At 53.8% G+C, this 18,798-nt stretch overlaps 2 protein-coding genes across 2 annotated transcripts in view; one reads left to right on the top strand and one right to left on the bottom strand.

Annotated features, from left to right (window-relative positions):
* On the top strand, nt 1–7,576 carry LOC142047667 (ATP-dependent DNA helicase Q5-like). Its single transcript, XM_075071793.1, has 7 exons — nt 1–662; nt 1,213–1,353; nt 3,179–3,852; nt 4,141–4,219; nt 5,264–5,512; nt 6,031–6,103; nt 6,262–7,576. Exons 1-7 carry the CDS (start codon nt 558–560, stop codon nt 6,360–6,362), a joined length of 1,422 nt encoding a protein of 473 aa, XP_074927894.1. The 5' UTR covers nt 1–557; the 3' UTR covers nt 6,363–7,576.
* Nucleotides 7,577–9,869: 2,293 nt separating this feature from the next.
* MYO15B (myosin XVB) overlaps nt 9,870–18,798 on the bottom strand; it is an 82,531-nt gene continuing 73,602 nt past the window's right edge. Inside the window, 9 exon segments of the mRNA XM_075072062.1 lie at nt 9,870–10,377; nt 12,056–12,196; nt 12,593–12,726; nt 13,210–13,343; nt 14,627–14,748; nt 15,783–15,951; nt 16,674–16,774; nt 18,342–18,419; nt 18,624–18,718. Of these exon segments, the coding sequence (XP_074928163.1) occupies nt 10,318–10,377; nt 12,056–12,196; nt 12,593–12,726; nt 13,210–13,343; nt 14,627–14,748; nt 15,783–15,951; nt 16,674–16,774; nt 18,342–18,419; nt 18,624–18,718 (1,034 nt within the window). The 3' untranslated portion in view covers nt 9,870–10,317.

The following is an 18,798-nucleotide window of genomic DNA, read 5'->3' on the forward strand; positions in this document are numbered from 1 at the left end:
AACAAGGCACAGGAAGGGGTAGAGAGAGGAGGTCCTGATAGCAGGGCTCTCCTTGCTCTGAGCAAGATCATTGTGTGCAATGGTCACCCTTGTCAGTGAATTGCCTCTGGGGCTCTGCGAGAAGCCTGAGATGCAGGGCTCTTCCCTCCATCCCCATTCATATCTCCTTGCTGGGCCCCACAGCTGAGTTCAGCTCCACGGAGCATCACCAAGCCCCCTCAGAGTGCTCCGAGCCTCCTGGGTGCTAGTCCCACCAGCTCCCTTTATGGTGATTCCAGGGCTTGCCGTTCCCCTTCGCCCCACCAGAGGGGGATAGCATACTACACAAAGGCCATGCTGACCCACACAAACCAGAGACTCTCCAAATGTGCGAGAGGAGAGAGCCAGGCTTTGAGGTAACTCTGCACTAAAACAGCCCCATGACTCCCATCTGCAGTTTTTACACATTTGGCTTAAATCCCAGCCCTGTTTCCGCACCGGCCCTCTCCCAACACTTCACCAAGGTGAGCACTCCTCTCACAAGTGGAGAGCTGTGTCCTGCCTGAACTGACCACAGCATGTGTTGCAGGCCAGACCCTCACTCCTGCGCCGTGGAGATGGAGTCTGAGGCTTTCAGAACCAGTAAAACGTCCAACTTGTACAAGGCAACTGTGCTAAAGAAGGTAGGGAGCTTGCAAAGGGGGAGGGAGGGAAGCTGGAGCAGCTCCCTCCCGTCCCTGGTGCTACCACTGCAATAGCCCTTGAGCATGGTACTTGTTAGACTCAAGGGGCGCGTTCCCGCCATGTGTTCCAGCTCTCGCTCTGCCCTGCTTACCTCCCTCAGGCTGTTTCTTCCTGGTGTCCCCTCCTCACTGGATTCTTCCTCCCTGTTGATCAGAAATCCACCTGGGGCCCTTCCCATCTCAAGTGAACATCCATGAAGCGCTGTAAAAACATCTGCAGCCATCAGAGAGCAACCCAGCCTTAAAAATAAGGAGGGCAGGGGGTTGCCCCAACCACCCTGTGGCCGCACCATCATTACATGGTAGAAATATCCTGAGCTGGGCTAGGCAGTTGGCTCAAGCCATCCTGGGGTAATTCATGACCATAAAGCAGGAGCAGCCCTTGGTGCACACCTGCCCTTTGGCAGAGAGGACTGCGATGCATGCTGAGGAAGAGTGAGACATAAAGACTCCACCGTTGGGTAACGATGTTCTTCTCTTCTAACACAAGGTAGCAGAGATCAACAAAGCCTCGAAAGAAGGGAAGCTGTATCCAGCATTCGGATCAGGGGCTGGTGGCGGCAGCAGCCCCAGGATGAAGTCTGAACCCTCAGCTGAAGACAGCTTTCTCCCCGCATCCCAAGTCTATTCGGTGAGTACAAGTGGCTGCTGCACGGAACGATGACAGGGCTTGCAAAGCCTATTGCCTGGAAGTATTGTGGCCATGTCAAACATCACGTGCCCAGCAGGTTGTATGAAAACACCCAATGCCTGAGCTAGAAACAGCCCAGGCAGTTTTTGGCTAGGCTGTATAACGTGCTTGAGGCGAAGCTGGGCAGAGAGGAAAAGGTGAACAATGGGTTTTGGGGTATGGTTCTTTGCGAGGTTTGTTGCTTAGCTTTGGCTGAGTGTTTGCGGTGGAATGTTTGCCCTCTCCTCCTGTACACAGTGCTCTTGTGGTGAGGACAGCTCAACCCCCTTGTCATGCTGGTCTCCAGCTTTTCAGACTGTATTTTGCCAAAGAGGCTCCCCTCCTATCTGACTTGTCATCACTCAACCAAGGATGCTGCCCATCTCTGTATTCTGGGGCTACAGCTTTCCCCAACCCCTGTACCCCTTACTGTGCAGCCATGACTGCTCTGATGTGTCTGCTTCTGGTTTTAGACAGTGTGTGCTCCCTGAAAGAAATGTGCTGCAGAGTGACACCAACACAACTGGCAGACCCAACACTAGACCTGGCAGTCATTGGCAGACTCCATCCAGCAACACTGGACTGGCTGACTTAAGCTCTGTAGCTCGTTACCTATCACTAATCCCTCTCCTCTCCCGCTGCCAGATCCAACCCCAGAGCGGTGGTGGCTGAAAGCTGTTACCATTTCATGGCTTTTCAGTAGATCTGTGAAGTGGGTTTGCTGGGGTCAGCACAGCGAACAAGAGCTCACATTGCAGAAACCACTCTTGGTACTGCCTGCACCTTAGTTGGCAGCCTCAGCAGAGAGGCTGCAGGACGTCAGAGAGTGTAAGGCTGGACTGAACTATTCTTCAGCCCAGCGTGGTGATTCCTCTGGGTCAGGGTGAAGCACTTGGGAGGGGAAATGCATCCTGCTGCTTCCTATGCTGTGGGGAGCTCTGCTGGCCAGGGCTGTGAATCTGGGTTCTTTCACATTCGTTGGCAGCTCCTGCACATTGCTGTAAGCCAGGGCACATGGCTGGTGTGGTTCATAGATGCCCCCAATACCTGCCTTTTGTGCCACAAGAGGGAGAGCTTGGCACACAGCTGCCTGCAGCATGCCCTAGTGCAGCCCCTCTCCCAGCTCCTCCAGAGCCTCCTGCTGAGGTTCTGGCTGTGTTTGTCCCCACATCTCCTATATACCCATCCCATCCATGGCCCCATGATGTCACAAGTTCTCATCAGCCTCCTCCTGGCTCTGGCCAAGATGGCCATCCATTCCAAACTCAGCAGGGAGGTTCTCTGTGACTGGAAGGGTCTTCTTCCATTCCCTGGGCAATTCTTGCCTCTTCGTAGCATCCACTGATGCCTTGGTCTCCTTTGCAGAGCAGCGGGGATTCTCCAGTGTTCTCTGCGTGGTGTGCCCATCCAGTTCCCTTGTTTTGCACCTTTGTCCTCCAGTTTTATCATTGTTTGGTTCCAGGGAATCACTTTTCTGGGTCATGTGGCCCCTCCCTCACCTGAGGGGGCAGGCCGTTAAGTTGGTGGCTCTACCACTGCCTTCCTGAACTCTAACAGACACTACCTTTCACCGGCAGTAAATTCACAAGTCAAAATTAAGCCATCTCCATTGACTTGTGAATAACCCTCCTGTGACAAACCATGTGCACGTAATGGAAGGAACCAAGTCTCCATTTTGTGTGTCCCAGTAGGTTGGGTGTGTGTGTACACAGGGAGACAACATCCTCGGCAATGCCTTTGTAACCCTCTAGTGCCCTCCCTCTGTCTTCTTCCCTTCTCTTTGTAGTTTAAACCCAAGCGGATAGGAGCTGGGTTTCGAAAGAGTTCCAGCTTGTTCCAGACTGCTGCCGAACTGCTGAAGACAAAAGAAGAGAGTGATGCGAAGCCTGTGGAGAGAGAAGCAGATAGTCCAAACTGGCAAGGTGACAGCGAATGTGATTCAGAAACGGCCGGAGTCTCTGTCATCAAGAGCAAAGAAAGGGTGGCCAAAGTAGTACATGAAAGTGCTGTGGAAGCAATACAGGCCCATGACAAGAAGGGACAGCAACCCAGTCCAGATGCAGCTGCCTCCCTGTCAGATAGCCCTACCAAGAAGACAAAGCTCACCAAGAAGCAACAGCTGCTAGCAGAAGCAGCCAGAAAAGAATCCCAGAACATTTCTAAATTCTTCTCTCTCACCAAAGCTGGGCTTAAAGCCTCAGGATGTGCCTCAGCAGAGGAAGACGATTGTTCTGTGAGCGAGCTATCTCAGTCTCTTTCTCAAAGAGTATGTCAGGAGAAAGAGGAACCTCAGGAAAAAGATGTCTCAGGAGGAGCTTCAGCCGGGCAACCACAGATGGAGGACCATGAGTCAAGGAAGATGGAGGAAGCACTGACTGAGAGAAGTCAGGACTTGGAGTCGAAACACGACCCTGGATCTGAAGCCACACAAGCAGGATTAGATGGTCAGACAAAACCAAGGTGAGAGGGCTCTTGAGGTCCTGCCCCATTCTTTCCTGCTTTGCCTAGTCCATCCCACAGCGGTGTCTCGTTAGCTAATTACACACGCAGCCCTTTGTGCTGCATTGATAGTATTTAATCAGTGTTATAACTCTGAGCTGGTCTGGGCAGGGTGACTCGTTCACGCTTTATTGAAATCTCTGCCACTAGCTAAATGTTAGCCTGGTGAAGTCTTCATCTCATAGCAAGTCCCTGTCATTGAATAATCAAACCAGCAGAAATGATCTTGTCCTTTCCCTCCATTCTCAGCAGTGATGAAGCTGGTATAGAAATCGAAACAACCTGCACTGGGGAATGTCAAGGCAGGAAGAGGCCAGGATCAGATGAGGTGAGACCTTCACGAATTTCATTTTCCTCCCCTCTGTCTGCTCAGGTTTGTGCCCAGCTTCTCTCTGGAAATGACATGCCTGGTCTAAACCTCACCTGGCAGGATCAGTCATCCAGGTGTAGTCCAGTCTCGATCCCAGTAGAAAGCAGCAATATAGTCTATGTGGGAGCCAGCACTCCTGGGATCTAGGCCCGGCTCTGCCACTTATGCACAGTGTGACTCAGGCAAGGCACTTTTGTCATGGTTCTTGGAGTTGCTGGGCACCCACAGCTCTGAAATCTGTGGACACTGCAGGTGCTCAGCACATCTGGCAATCAGGCCCTTCACCTCTGTGTCTTTTTCCCCCTCTGAGAGATGTAGATGATGATACCTACCATCACCTGAGGCAAGTGTCTCCACCCCTCTGTCACAGCTAGCAAAGTGATGCTTGATCAGTTGAGGGCAGCCACCAAAGCTGACCCTATGGACCCGTCAGTACTAGGTGATCGTTCAGCAAGGGCTGAGCACCCTGCCTGACCTTGCAGCCCCTAGCCCAAGGTTTGACATCCATGACCGTCCCGAGACCTGGCTGCAGCACCATCCCCCTGCTTGGGGTGAATTTAAGTGGGGGGCTAACTGTTTCACTCAAAAGCAGAGCGAATTGCCCTTGTGGATCTATCCCAGGCCTCATTTCCTACAGAGTCTAGCTAGGTTCACCCCAGGGGGGTTTCCCAGTAGGTATCCAAGAAGATTTCCCCATCACTCTTTCCTCCAACCACTTAGGCACAGAAATCCCTGGAGAGGCGAATCCCACAGGATTTCTTCTAAGGCCCTTTTCCTTTGTGATGGGGACAGCGGGGCTGCTTAGATTAATGCCTCAAGTACCTGCCCCATGACTAGCCCAGGGCCTGTCTCCAGGGGACTGAGTTGGCTAAATGTATTCCTGGCATCTCTGTGGGAACAGCTTGCAGACTGGCATGGGAATGCTTCTGCCTCATGTGGCAGCTTGGGCCTAGGAGTCTGAAACTGCTGCATGAACGGCTGCTCCTTTTCACGCTGGTCTAGGATTTGGAGAGCCCTGCGACAAAGAGGTTGCAGGCGGCAGCATCTTCCATCCTGTCGCAACCAGAGGGCAAAGGCATGGGCCCAGTGAAGAAGAAGGTGACTTTTGATCCAAGTTTGTCACAGGTTGATAAAGAAGGAACTACCAAGACCATCCAGCCAGCGACCAAAGGCGTGTCCCTTAAAGAGACAGCAGATATCGTCGTCAAATACTTGACCCCTTTCTACAAGGGTGGTAAATTTGCTTCCAAGGTAGGGCACAGACAACAGCTTCCTCTATCAGGAGGAGACCAGAGCTGTGTCTCCTAAGGCTGTTTGGGACAGAGGGTGAGGGGTGCATGATGCTGGTAGGTGTTCAGATCTAACCACGGGGTCTTGCTGCTACTTGGTGGTACGGTGCGTCCCCACCTGCCTTAGTGACCCAAGAAGTGAGACCCATTCTGGAGAGGAATGGTGAGTGGTGACTGCCGTGGTGCTACGGGGATCCCAGTTATTCACTTCGGATTTTAAAAAGCAAAAATTGAGCCAGGAACTAAGAGCAAATTCAGTCCTTGTATGTGGAGCTGCTCAGGGTAAAAACAGACAATGGGGCCCCGATCTCGCTTGTGAACATTAAGCACCACTTTAATACAAATAACAGTTGTTTCTGTTACGGCCCGATGGTGCTGGAGGCTGTGCAAAGGTATGCAAACCTACACCGATTGTGTGATGAGAGGGTGATGCAGCCATGGGTAGCCTTCGCTCTGCACTTTGATTTCTCTACCCTGCAGGAACTGTTCAAGGGATTTGCCCGACACCTTTCCCACTTACTGACTGAGGAGAAGAATCCTGTCCGCAAGGCTGGTGAGTCGCCGTGTAGGGGGTGGTGGGATGTGGCTGTGGAGTGGTATCATGTAGACAGCTGGGGATATACTCGTACTAAATGGGTCAATGACCTGTGGTGGGGGGTGCTGCAGATTCTGCCAGAGTCTCCTCAAAGGGGCTGTCCCCTCTCTTTGCAGTGAAAGAAGAAGCACAGAGACTCATCAAGGAGTTTTTCAAAACCCGAGTCAGGTGTGAAAATGAGACAGACTGGCAAGCGCTGCCCGGCTCAGAAAGATGATACTGGTTCTCCAGCTATGTCCGTTCCCTGCTGCAGTTGGTGGAACCAAAGGCTCATGGAGACACAGGGCAGTTTTCCATTCATGTTGCTGCTTGTTCTCATGGCATCTGTGCCAAGGGTGTGGCCTTGAGAATGTCTCTAGGGAGGTGATCCCTGGGAATTTGTCTGCGGAGCTCCTCCGGTGCCTCAGGGACGATGAAGTCCTTCAACAGCCCTTGCTAAGAGGTCTGGTGTCTGCCAATGCTGCGTAGCTCTGTGGCCTCTCTCAGCTGTGCTGTGATGCAGCCCGCTGCTGCTGCCCGCTGAGAAGGGCTTAGAATTGCAGATTCTGATTCCAAGTTGGGTGTGAATCCTGCTGCTCCCCACAAGTGTCTCTGATCCTCCCCACCCACCCCTTCTTGCCCCTCCCTTGCCTTTTTATTTAAATGTTACCAATAGAAGCCTTACACTGAAAACACATTCAAAGGCCCATGCTTTGCTCAAGGTTTGTTGATGGGAGCTGACGGTTAAGTTCCTAGAGGGGACGTTTATTTTGAAAAAATGTTTTGGTTTAGATGATGGGACGTGCAGCGTCTCCTTTCCCAAAGCTGGGGATCCCCTGCAGGCGCTTTTTTTTTTTTTTTTTTAAACCACCTTGAAATTTGGCTTTGCTCTGGCCAGCTCTGTGTGCTCGTTAACTGGCGTGGGCATTAGTGCCTTAGCCTGGACAGACTGGTAGCTCTCTCGCCCCCCCCCCCCCTTGGTTGTGCATTATAAGGGGCAGCATCAAAGTCGATGCACTTCCCTAGTATTTGCTTATAGCCCCTGGAAGCCATATCCTCTCACTGTGCCTAAACCAGGGACTTAGGACCGAGGATGCTGCTGCTGGTACAGCCAGTTACCCACCCACTGCTGTGGCACTCGTAGATCCAGTAGCTGTGGTGCATCTGCTGCTATATTTATGCGAGGGCCTGAACTGGAGAGAGTCGGTGAGTTGTAACATGACCCTAGTGGGCCCAGGATTGTCTTTCACACTTAGTTTTTATGGGCTCTGCCTTTGCTCTATGCCTAGAGAAGATATTGGCCTTGCTGGCATTAATGCTGCTGGATCAACCTGCAATCTTAGAAGCCAGGAATGGAACAGGCTTCTGAATAGTTTGTACTCGGGGAAACTGGGCTTTTATATGTTACTGAAGGGTGCATGGTAAACTGACAATAAACTGAACGTCACAGTTGCGATGGGTTCTCTTTGCCTAGTTCCTGTTGTTTCATTACATGTGATTAGTGCTGCTGCTCCTGGTTACCTTACTGAGCATGCACGGAGCATTACACCGTGAACGCCTGGGTAAAAGCAGAGTCACTTGTCCCTTGAACCACCAACTGATGAACTGAATGTTAGGAGCTGGTGACTAGGAATGGGCAATCGTGTTTGGAACACACAATTCTTCTCTTCCCCTAGAAGTAGTTAGCTGCTAGCTGGAATCTCTGTGCAGACCTTAAAGAGCCAGCCTTCATTGGCAGCTAGCCTGAGTTTCTCGCAGCTTAGCTCCCGTTAGTTTTTGAGGGGTCGTGTAAAATGAGTTAGCTGTGCAGCATGTCTCAGATGTTTCTGCTTTTATCTGTGCCCTTGCTGCTTGAGCTGCAGCAGCATGTGTGATTTTGCTAAGTAGTAGCTTTCAACACCACCGATGCTCCAGAACTACATGGTCACATCCCAGGCATAGCAGCCTGTTGTGCTGCAGTAAGGTAAGTACTTTACATGCAACGATCCTAGTCCACAATAATAATGGCATTGCCATTAAAAATCCCCTGGAACTCTTCCTGGGAGTAGAGGATTGCCTCCCTCTGCTTAGCCAGGACTTCCCAGCAGCGGGGGTTGTTCAGTTGTCTACCTACCTTTAGTCCTCAGAGGTACTCTGGCCGTAGCTTGTCAGTCCCTGGGATCCTAGTGGTTCACTTTTGTTAGTGTTCTGTACCACCCTTTAGGGCTGAAAGGGGTAGGAGAAGCTGCCTCCTTCCATGCTGACTAGGGGCTCCAGCCAGGAAACGCATAGGGCGCCCCCTGGGGTGGGTGAGGGAGATTGATAGGTTTATAAGAAGAGAACTGGCAGAGAATGTTAGACCCAGAGCTTCTCTTTCCTCTGCTGTCCTGTTTCTCTTCCTCCCTCTAGTCTTTCACAGTGCCCTGGTGCTGCACCCGCCCCTTCCAAGGCCCTGGGAGAAAGGAGGGTGGGGCCAGTTTGTTAGAACTGCCTTGTGTGTGTGTGTGTGTGTGTGTTTGGGTGGGAGGTAGAGAATATACAGGCAACAGGTTTGAAGCAATGGGGGCCATTTCAAAGGTGAAGGTTGAATTGCCCTGAGGATGGTTTTGTTTCTGCTAATGGTTAATGCTATACTTGATACTGTGCTGTATTTAATAGTTAACATTGTACTTTGCTTAGGGAGAGAACCAGCCAACAGAACTCTTGGCTTCTAGTGCCAGCGAATCAGGAAGCCATTTAAGCGCTCTGACAAAGCGGCCAACCCTCTTAGCACATGTGCTGCTGGGGACTGAATGTGCATTTTGACACTGCACTATAGCACTCTCCAGCTGAGGCTCCCGTTCGTCCTCCCCCCCGCAAGAGGTTGTCATGCCCCTGGAAAAGTCAGCCATGGGGCAGCTAGAGTGCAAGATTCATTCATGGCTCAGACTGAGAGACAGAAGCAGCAAGGAAGGCCTTTTAGTCTCCATGCCCCTGTAGTCGTTGGCGTTAGTTACAATATGGACACTTTGCTGCCAGGAACTGCTGCCTTTGCCAACTCACATCACATTATCCCCAGTGAATTCCTAGTGGGTGACCAATGTTCACGTGCTGAGCATCAGGGCTGGCTTTCAACAGCTGGTCCAAGGGGCCATGTTCATTCCCAACCTGCTCATGCTTTTCAAATGCCCCCAAAAGTACCCCTGAGCCCCCACTGACAGAACAGCCTGTTTGCCTAGTGCACGTGGAAGCCAATGGTTTTATTTTCATAGCTCCGAAAACTGGAAGGAACCAAGACTTTAATAATTTATTGGTTATTAAATATTTCATTGATTTTTTTTTTTTCCCCCACAGAAGCATAAACACCTCTCCCCCAGCTGGAGAACTATAGTAGTAAAATAAATTAAGGATTTATTTTTACATTCTGATTTTCCCCCCTCTGTTGAGGAGGGCAATTTGTATCTTAGTTCGCTGAGCAAGTAGACATTTAAATATACAGCTGTACAGTCAGACTGAGTTCTTCAGCTTAGAAAGAAAAAGAAACATACTGGCCATCTGCATAGTGTAAGAAATCGAGTAGCCGTCAACAGTCTTACCGTTGCAGCTCAAAGTCTGCCTTGGCACCCATCATAACTGCATATTGACACTCACTGACCAGCTCTGTGATAATGTCAAAGAGCTGCCACACAGAGGCCGCTCTCAGGAATTTAATGCCAGTAGATGGAATTGTCAGGGATTTTGCATCACCAAGAAAAAGATACAAGTACCAGACACCCCTGTTGCTGCCATGTGTGAGGACTGCAGTGCTGTACCTTGAAGTCCCTGGTCTGCTCCTCCCCACTTGCTTGTAGCAGCTTGTGAAAGACCAGAGCCTTGTTCCATTGCGGGCTCTGCTCTGGCTGCGGAGACCACACAACTCCAAAGGACTCTGAATGGGAGTGACATGCGAACCAGGCCTGGGGCAGGAAGGGATGAGGAGCAGCACTACGGCGGAGGTCCAGGTTCTGGCACGTGGTGGTGCAGAAGTAAGGTGACCGAACAGCTTGGACGACAGGCTGGCAAGGGAGTGGCAGCCTGGGAAAGCAGGAGAGGGAGTGTGCTGCTAGAACAAGGTGGCTGGAGAGCAGGATGGTGAACGGGACTAGCCCTGCCACAGGCCAATGTGAGGAGTGCTTGATCAGCTGTCCAAGCCAAGGACAGCCCTGTTCTGCTTCGCCATTTTCCAGCCTGGCTCTCTAGGGCTGAGATTCTCCTTCCTCCAGGATGACTGTGATTGTGTGGTACAGTTCCTTGGCCTGTAAAGATTACAACCCAGTAGAAGTAATTCCCTGACCACCGCAGCCCCTCCCCTTCCTCACCTCTCCTTTGCACTAACAGAGGCTACATCCAGCCACCTGCCTCTGCTAAACCAGCAGGACTGGGCTTAAACCCCAGGCCTTCTCTTGGCAAAGCAGCTGCTGCTATTTTTTTTTTTAGGTGGAACCATTTTAACCTTTTCCAGGGGCCCCCTGCAATGCCACTTCCCTTGGGTAAGATCATATTGCTACCTGTGCTTTTTCTTTTAAAGATCTTGCCCAATACTTCACAACCAGCATGTAACCCAGGTGCCAAGGGAAATACTTAGACCCTGGTTGCTGGCTAGAAATCTTAGGGGATTTGTTTATTCCACTATAACTGGGGGGGCGGGGAATAACTGTTCTGTGCTGCTGCAAGAACAGGGGCATTCACTGACTCGCTACAAGGCTGGTAGGTGAATGGGGGGTCGTAATTCTAGCCTTCCAAAGTGAAACTTCAGGCTTGTCTAGGGGGAGCCCTGAGTAGCTGGGGCACTCAGCAACCCTGCACTATCCCGCCATGTGAATACACTTCAGTGTGCTGAGCTAAAGCACACAACGGTGCTCAGGCCATGGAGTGCGAGTATCCACACAGAGACGGTTCATGCCCTCACTCTGCACTAAGGCTGCGTCTGTGCTGGTGCTGTAGGGGGTAAGTGCCAGCTCAGGCAGACAAACCCTCGCTAGCTGGTTTAGTGCTAAAACTAGAAGGGTAGCTGCAGTGACTCCATAGGCTAGCTGCCCCGAGTTCATTCCTGCCTGAAACCGTAGAGATGTACTCAGGGCGGTTAGCTCCTGGCACTGCCTCAGCTACATGTCTGTCTGTAGCACACTAGTGTGAGACCAGCTCTGGCATAGGCATACCCTACCATCCCTGTGTAGATGAGCCCACTGAGGTTTAGCAGCCCCAGAGCCTACTGCTGGTATTATACCCCCTGCACTAAACTAACTTCTCCTTTTTATTCTAATACAATTCATTAAGCAGAGAGCCAGCTTCAGGCCTGAGCCTGTTCCTTACACAAGGAAAAGCCATCACTAATTTCAAGGCAGTTTTCCTGCTCAAGGCTTTAGCACCTGCCACTTCCTCCTCCAACCAGGGCCCAGTGTCTCACGCTGCACCTACTGCAGGAGCCTGAATGCTAGTCCTGCCCAGCAAAAAGCCTACGAGCTCTCCTATCAAATGTGAGAGCGACGCAGCCACTGCAGGTAGTGCTAGGGAAGGTGCTGCTGTGTTCTGGGAACCTCGGAGGATCACAACCAGGGTACAGGATGAGGAAAGATTTTTCATCTTTAAATGAAACAGGTAAGTTTGGATGGGACATGACCCATGATGGTCTGTGGAGTGGCTCTAGCCTGGCATCCTCTACTACACAGGGATGCCTAGTTGAGTGCAGTTCCCAGTACAATACCCACAATGCTGTTTGGCTGAAGAGGGAGCAGTGGATGCTGGGAACTGTAGTTCACAGAGCCCCTATCGCTGAGCTAGGGGAAGGCTCTAGAGCTGTCAGCCTCGGTCTCAGTTGGACAAAGTGTGGGCACTGGGTGGCTGGAGAAATTAACTGAGACAGGATTAAATATCATCCCAATAACTACATTCATTACATGGCCAGTAGCAGGCAGTGCTCAGGGCTCTCTTTACCTGGTGCAGTTCAAACCACATGGTCTGAGGATTGTCCACAGAGCCATAGTTCACTTCCAGACCCGCCTCCCCAGTGTCGTCCAAAGGCCGCAAGGTTCGCATCCTCTGCACCTCCTTCAGTGGGATGCGGCAGCAGAGCTCCTGTGCCCAGGGAGAGAAACCGCCATCAGAGGGGCTGCTTCAGTGCAGGACACGAGGACTCAGGAGCCAAGTTCCCTCAACACCCCACCTCTAGTGCAGGCTTTCACCACAATCATGTAAATACAGAATGTTAAGAAAGCAGAGCTCAGCTTTCGAGCCTCTTCTAAGCCAGTGCAGGGCTATAGGACATGTCATGGAAAAAACACCGAGCCAGAGTCCTGGGTGGGTCCTGGTGCCAGCTTACGTCCACGCTCGCTCTGTAAGGGGTGGCAGGGAGTGGACAAAGTCCACTGCCGTGGACTCTGACTTATGCGAGAAAGAGAAAGTTCGCACAAAGCCAGTGCATGAGTGGGCCAAGGTAGCGAGATACTGATCCCGGCACTCTAGGCAGCATACCTGGGACCTGCTGGCCACAATAACGATCTGGTCCCTATTCACTCCAAGGACGCAGGGTAGAGGAATCCTGGGCTCGCTGCACCGCTCCACGGGGTACGTGTTGTAGCCGAAGAGGGGCAGCTGGATCACATGCTCTGCGGGAAGGGAGACTGTACTAATGCCTATGTCCAAAATCTGCAGAACACTACATGAGACAGCGCTAAACACTGCACCCACCCAAGCGCTTGTTTGCAAATCAAGCAGTGATAATGGCAACTCCCCGTCCCCTCACTGCAGCCACACGCTGGCTTTATTCATGCTCTGTCCTTTGAAGAACAGAGAATACACACAAAACCAGAACCCCATGAAAAGCTCTTAAGGGTTTTGCATGGGCCCTGGCAGGCCTCCAAAGAGCACCAAGGCCACAGGTGGGGACCCTCTATGCCAAATGCCTTAGCCCCAGGGTGAGTTCAGGTTCCCTCGTCAAGGCTTTAAGGATCATTGCCAACTTTGGAAATAGCACCTGGTGGCAAACACGAAGCCAGTGCAAAGGTGGCATCCACTGAGCCCAGGCATCGAGCAGTGCTAGGGGCTCTTCCCTTTCCTCTCCCAGGGGCCCCTGTCCACAGTTGCCTCACCTACAAACTGGATTTTTGCCTCCTGCTGTCCAAGTGGCTTCATGGTTTCCAGCAGCTGGTTGACTTGGCTTTGGAGAGCCTGTGGGTTGATGAGCTGGAGCACAGGCGTTGGGGTGTAGTCCATCAACTCCTGACTAACCAGACAAGCAGAGTACATAAGGACATGCCTGCATGGCAAGCTGGGGGGCCGAGCACTAGGGAACAGGGAGTGCGCATCAGCAGGCTCCGCATATGCCATTAGTGCGCGGCCGGCTGCAGTGCTGTACAGTTGCTCCCCGGTGTGCTGGGCAGTAAGTGTTCACTTAGACATGCCTTAACTCACTTCCATGCGGGGTTAGTAGAGAAGAAGCACCCAGGACTAGCTGAGAGCATCAAGAGGACATGAGAGCAGTTTCTAGGGGCAGGGATGGGGTAGGTGAACTAAGTTATGCTTGAGTTAGACACAGACGAAACAATGGGGACATCCAACTTCAACAGGAAAGAAACGCACACACCAGTGACGGGCAAGCCGGTGCCCAGTGAAATAATTTACTTCCCAAAGACAACTAGCACTATTTGAATGAAGGTTGCAGCATTGCAATAGAACTATATGGTGTTTTATAGCTAGCCAGTGGGGGCTCTGGGGCCACCCACCCCCTAAACCAAATAGCACTTTACACCTCACGCCCCTCCTGGGCTTACTGGAGGGCCTTTACGGCATCCCCCTCAAGCAGACATTCCGGACCACCTAGTACCCCAGAGCCAGGATGGTTCATCTCCACCAGCGCTGGCTCATGGGAATTTCAAAGATGCTTCCACCTCTGCCAACACCACTCCATTCTACACAGGGTCCAAGGACACTGTAAGGAAGCCTGCAAATGAAGCTCACAGCTGGTGGAGGGAATCTTTGTCTCCGTGCCCTTTGTCCCCTGCAGCCTCCTTTAGGCAACCTTCATCCATATTTATTAGATGCCTAAATATGGTGCCTAATGTTAGTGAAAATTTCACCCTAATGAGAGAGAACAAGGGAACATTCAATAAAATTGAAAGGCAATGAGTTTAAACCAGATCAGAGGAAACCCGTAGTACTCAAGTCATTGTAACCTTGCAGGACTTTCTGCCACAAAGGACCAGTGATAAGAGCTTAACAGAATTTTTTTTTTTAAAGATGTTACGTGGCTATTGAGACTATTCACAGATCGGTTAAGAGTGTAAGAGGGATGTAAACCCTCATGCTTCCAAGCGTGAGCCAGCCACCAAGTGCCTGAGTCAGGAAGGAACTTCCCATACAGCCAGGTTATTCCATAATTATCCACTGCAGGGTTTCTTGCATCTTGCTTTGAAGCATCAAGACAGGACTCTGGATTCCTATAACACTGCTTGGGTCCAGGCTGGCCACCCCTGGGTTCCTCTGGAAACCCCACAGAGACAGACTTACTTGGATGGTGGGGAGCCCAGTCCTCTGGCCCAGTGTTGGAAAAGGGCCATGGTGCCCACCTGCTTCTCCAGTTCACTGTTGTAGTTCAGCAAGAGCTTCCCTTTCAGATAATCCTGCTGCACCTGAGAGCAACCACAGCACAGGGGAAGCTTGCCAGCTGCTAAGAACTGGCCTGGATGGCCTCCCGCGGCACAGGCCTGGAATCTGCACTGCAGGGTGTTCTACTGAGAGAGCACCAGAGCAGATGCCTAGCTCCCAGCCCCATTCTGGCAGATGCAAATAGCCACAGACAGCAGGAACCCAATACAAAGAGCTCTGCTTGTCCTCACAGCCCAGCTCTAACTGGATGCCAGGCCACAAGCTCCAGCCTCGGCCCAGGACAGCAGGGTGAGGGCCCCTCTTGGTTACTCAGCCAAAAGGCACCAGGAGCTCACTAGTGGGGCATGTTCTGGGTACAATACAGACCCCATGATCAACCTTTGGGCTCCCTGTCATTCACCTAGCTACCTCCACTGCACCCTTTAACCTCTTCTTTCCACACTGCTTCATAGACCCCACAGCGCTGCACGTGAGCCACCCAAATGGGACGGGGATCTCTGGCGCAGCTTCCTCCAAGCAGGGGAAGTGAAGGAGGAGGAAGCAGGAGGGGTCTGCTCACTGATACCTAGACACTGGATTTAGCCCATACAGCTGCAAACAGCATCCTGACAGCCTGTAAAGGTGGCTGCCCCACGCACAGGGCTGGGGTGAGTCCTGGGCTCTTCCCCAGGGGGAGATGTGAGAGAGGGGACAGGCACCAAGGAGGATCAGACAGTGATGGGAGTGTTAAGAACAGTAGCAGCCACACAAACTGAAACAAAAACCAACCCAGATCTCATGCTTCAGTCCAGAAGCTGGCTGCCTCCTCCACTGCTTTACTGCCTGGGAGGACACAGGGGCTGCCATCTTTGGATCAAGCATTAGCTATTGGCCACTCCTGGAAATGGGATACTGGGCTGCATGGATGATACCTGTGTGAGACCCTCGGGGCAGTTCGCAGCATGTGGTTTGCTCTTTGGAGAAGCCCCTTAGCAGAATGCACAGTGCCCCTGGACTCTGCTCTGTGGCTGGTGGGCCTCAGGGAGCTCGTGCAGATGGTGCTGACTCCGGAAGTTACCTGGCTGTAGTGAACGCTGATATAAATCTCGTTCTCGAAGTGCAGGGGTGTCTTCCAGGAGAGCCGGCGTAAATCCAGGATCACGGAGCTGTCCTCCAGCAGGTAGTCATGGATGTATTCATACTGGCGCACTGGCCTCACCAACTTCCCTGTACATGCACAGTCCTGTCACCACCTCAGAGCAACTCCGGGAGGGCAAGTGACCCCAGCCACCTGCAACCCACCAGGGGGCCTCTTCACCCCCACACAGTCCCCCAGCATCAAACAGCACTAGCCACCAGTCATTCAAGGGGAGGACCAGCTTCAGGAGCAAGCAACATAGACTACTGGACAAGAGTCCCCCAGCCCTTGGGGGTAGGTGTCATAAACCAGGGAACCCCAAGCAGGAAGGTGCCATCAGTTAAGGGAACTTCCCCAGCTCTCGTGGGGGAAGGGAAGCAGCAGCCATGATGCTGGAGACACTGCATTTAGAAAGCGGCCACTTGCAGCAAACGCTAACAGGTGCAGCCTCGTGCGCAGCAGCATCACAACAGGGCCCAACACCAGCACGTGGGGAGAAGGAGCTGACAGGCCAGGCACAGGTCCAGCCCTGTGTTATCTGAAGCTCAGAGACTGCTTCCTGCTAGCAGCCCCAGGAGGAAGCACCCACAAAGGGGAGGGGGAAGAGGCCAAGCCATACCCCCTCCTCACAATGCATCTCAGAGCTGCCTCTAGGGCGGGCTGGCCTGGCTCACTCTGCCCTACCCCAGCTGATTTCAGCAACCTGCAGGTCTGGAGCCCTGTGGGAGGGAGAGAGGTCAGAGAGGTTCCCAGCTGAGCCCAAGCCCCACATCAGGTAACTCTGCAGGGATCTGACTCTACCCCAGGACAACGTAAACACTGTCCCTTTACTTGCCGTCGTTCTTGCTGACGAAGAGCGCGAATTCCTGGATCTCCTCCTGCTCATTGATCCCCATCTGCTCACAGATCTCCTGCACCACTTCCGCAGCCACCTGCAGCCAGGGAAGGAGATGGGCGGTTTTTACCCTTGGGACCGGGCAAACCCCCTTCCAAAGGACGAGCAGATGCTGCTGGCCTCATTTCCTGCTACAGGGCAGGCGTGATGGGGAGTGGAGAGTGACACAGCAAAACCCAAAGACAGGGTCTGGGCACAGACATGACAGCCGGCCTCTGGGCTGGTGGTTTCTCTATCCCTACCCCAAAGGGGCAGCAGCTGGGAACGTTTGCTTGTTCAGTGAATCAGCCCTTGAAAAGCCCTGACACTGATTCACAGGGGATGATTCCGATTCACCACTGAGTCCAGAAAGCTCAAAGCACCTTTGCCCTGGGCAGGGCTCTGGGAGCAGCCAGGTAACTTACAAGCCAAGCCCAGCCCAATGAGGATGGGGTTCCCCTGTCCCCGCAGTTCTGGAGGGGAAGTAATGACAGTTCTCTGCTAATGAGCCATTGTGCAGACACATGGCTGAGGGGCCTCCCAGCAGAGGTCCCAAGACCTGTCCAGCACTCCCGGCACGGGGGGGACACAGGGCCCCAAGGGGGCTGCCCAGCACTCCCGGCACAGTGGGGACACAGGGCCCCAAGGGGGCCGCCCAGCACTCCCAGCACCGGGGGGACACAGGGCCCCAAGGGGGACGCCCAGCACTCCCAGCACGGGGGGGACACAGGGCCCCAAAGGGGCCGCCCAGCACTCCCAGCACGAGATGGCTGCAGGGCCCCAAGGGGGCCGCCCAGCACTCCCGGCATGGAGGGGACACAGGGCCCCAAGGGGGCTGCCCAGCACTCCTGGCACAGGGGGGCACAGAGGGCCCCAAGGGGGTCGCCCAGCACTCCTGGCCGCCCAGCACTCCCAGCATGGGGGGGACACAGGGCCCCAAGGGGGCCGCCCAGCACTCCTGGCTGCCCAACACTCCCAGCACGGGGGGGATGCAAGGCTGCCCAGCACTCCCGGCACGAGATGGCCGCAGGGCCCACCCAGCACTCCTAGCATGGGGGGGACACAGGGCCCCAAGGGGGTTGCCCAGCACTCCCGGCACGGGGGGGACACAGGGCCGCCCAGCACTCCCGCCACAGGGAGGACGCCCAGCACTCCCGCCACGGGGGGCCACGGGGACGCCCAGCACTCCCGGCACAGGGGGATGCAGGGCCCCAAGGGGGTTGCCCAGCACTCCCGGCATGGGGGGGCGCAGGGCCGCCCAGCACTCCCAGCACAGGGGGGCGCAGGGCCCCGGGGGCCACCCAGCACTCCCGGCACGGGGGGGTGCAGGGCCCCAAGGGGGCCGCCCAGCACTCCCGGCACGGGGGGGGCGCAGGGCCCCGGGGGTGCTCCTGGCATGGGGCAGACACTTGTGAGTTGTGCTGGTGCTGTCACATCACAGGAGGGAACCAGTGCCAGGCGACACAGCAAGGAGCCAACCAAGTCCCAGGGCTGGAATCATCTCCTGGCTCAGCTCTTCCCGGGAGCACTAGGCTGGACTCACCCACGTGGCTGTGTAACGCTGCCCGTCTCCCCAATGCCCTAGAGCCCGGACCAAACGGGAGTGCCGGGGGCAGGGAACTCACAGTGAATGTCCTGATTTTGGTGGTGTATTCCAGGGCCCCGGGCAGGACGATCACCATCCGGCGGGAGCCACGCCCCTTCTGCCCAGGGAAAGCACAGGGTCAGCTAGAAAGGTGGCAGTAAACCCGTACAACCCCCACAGTGCCCACTCTGCCCTGCGCTGCACCATCTCCACCCCAACCACTCACCTCCCACACCCAGCACCCTCCACTCATGTCCCATGGCACCCAAGCCACCCGCACCCTGCGTGCCCCAGACACCCCGCGCCTCCCCCTGCCAAGTACCAGGAGTGCTTCCATCTCCACGCGGAAGGGAAGGTGCCGGCGGCCACCGTACATGATCATCTTCCGCAGGTTGCCATAGCAGGTCCTGGCTAGATCTGTGGGAAAGAGAGAGATGCTACAAGCCGAGGAAGAGGAAGGGCTGAGCAGCTAATCCCCCTGGGCCAGGTCAGCCCGC

This window comes from Chelonoidis abingdonii, chromosome 13 (genome assembly GCF_003597395.2).
Source record: "Chelonoidis abingdonii isolate Lonesome George chromosome 13, CheloAbing_2.0, whole genome shotgun sequence".
Taxonomy (NCBI): domain Eukaryota; kingdom Metazoa; phylum Chordata; order Testudines; family Testudinidae; genus Chelonoidis; species Chelonoidis abingdonii.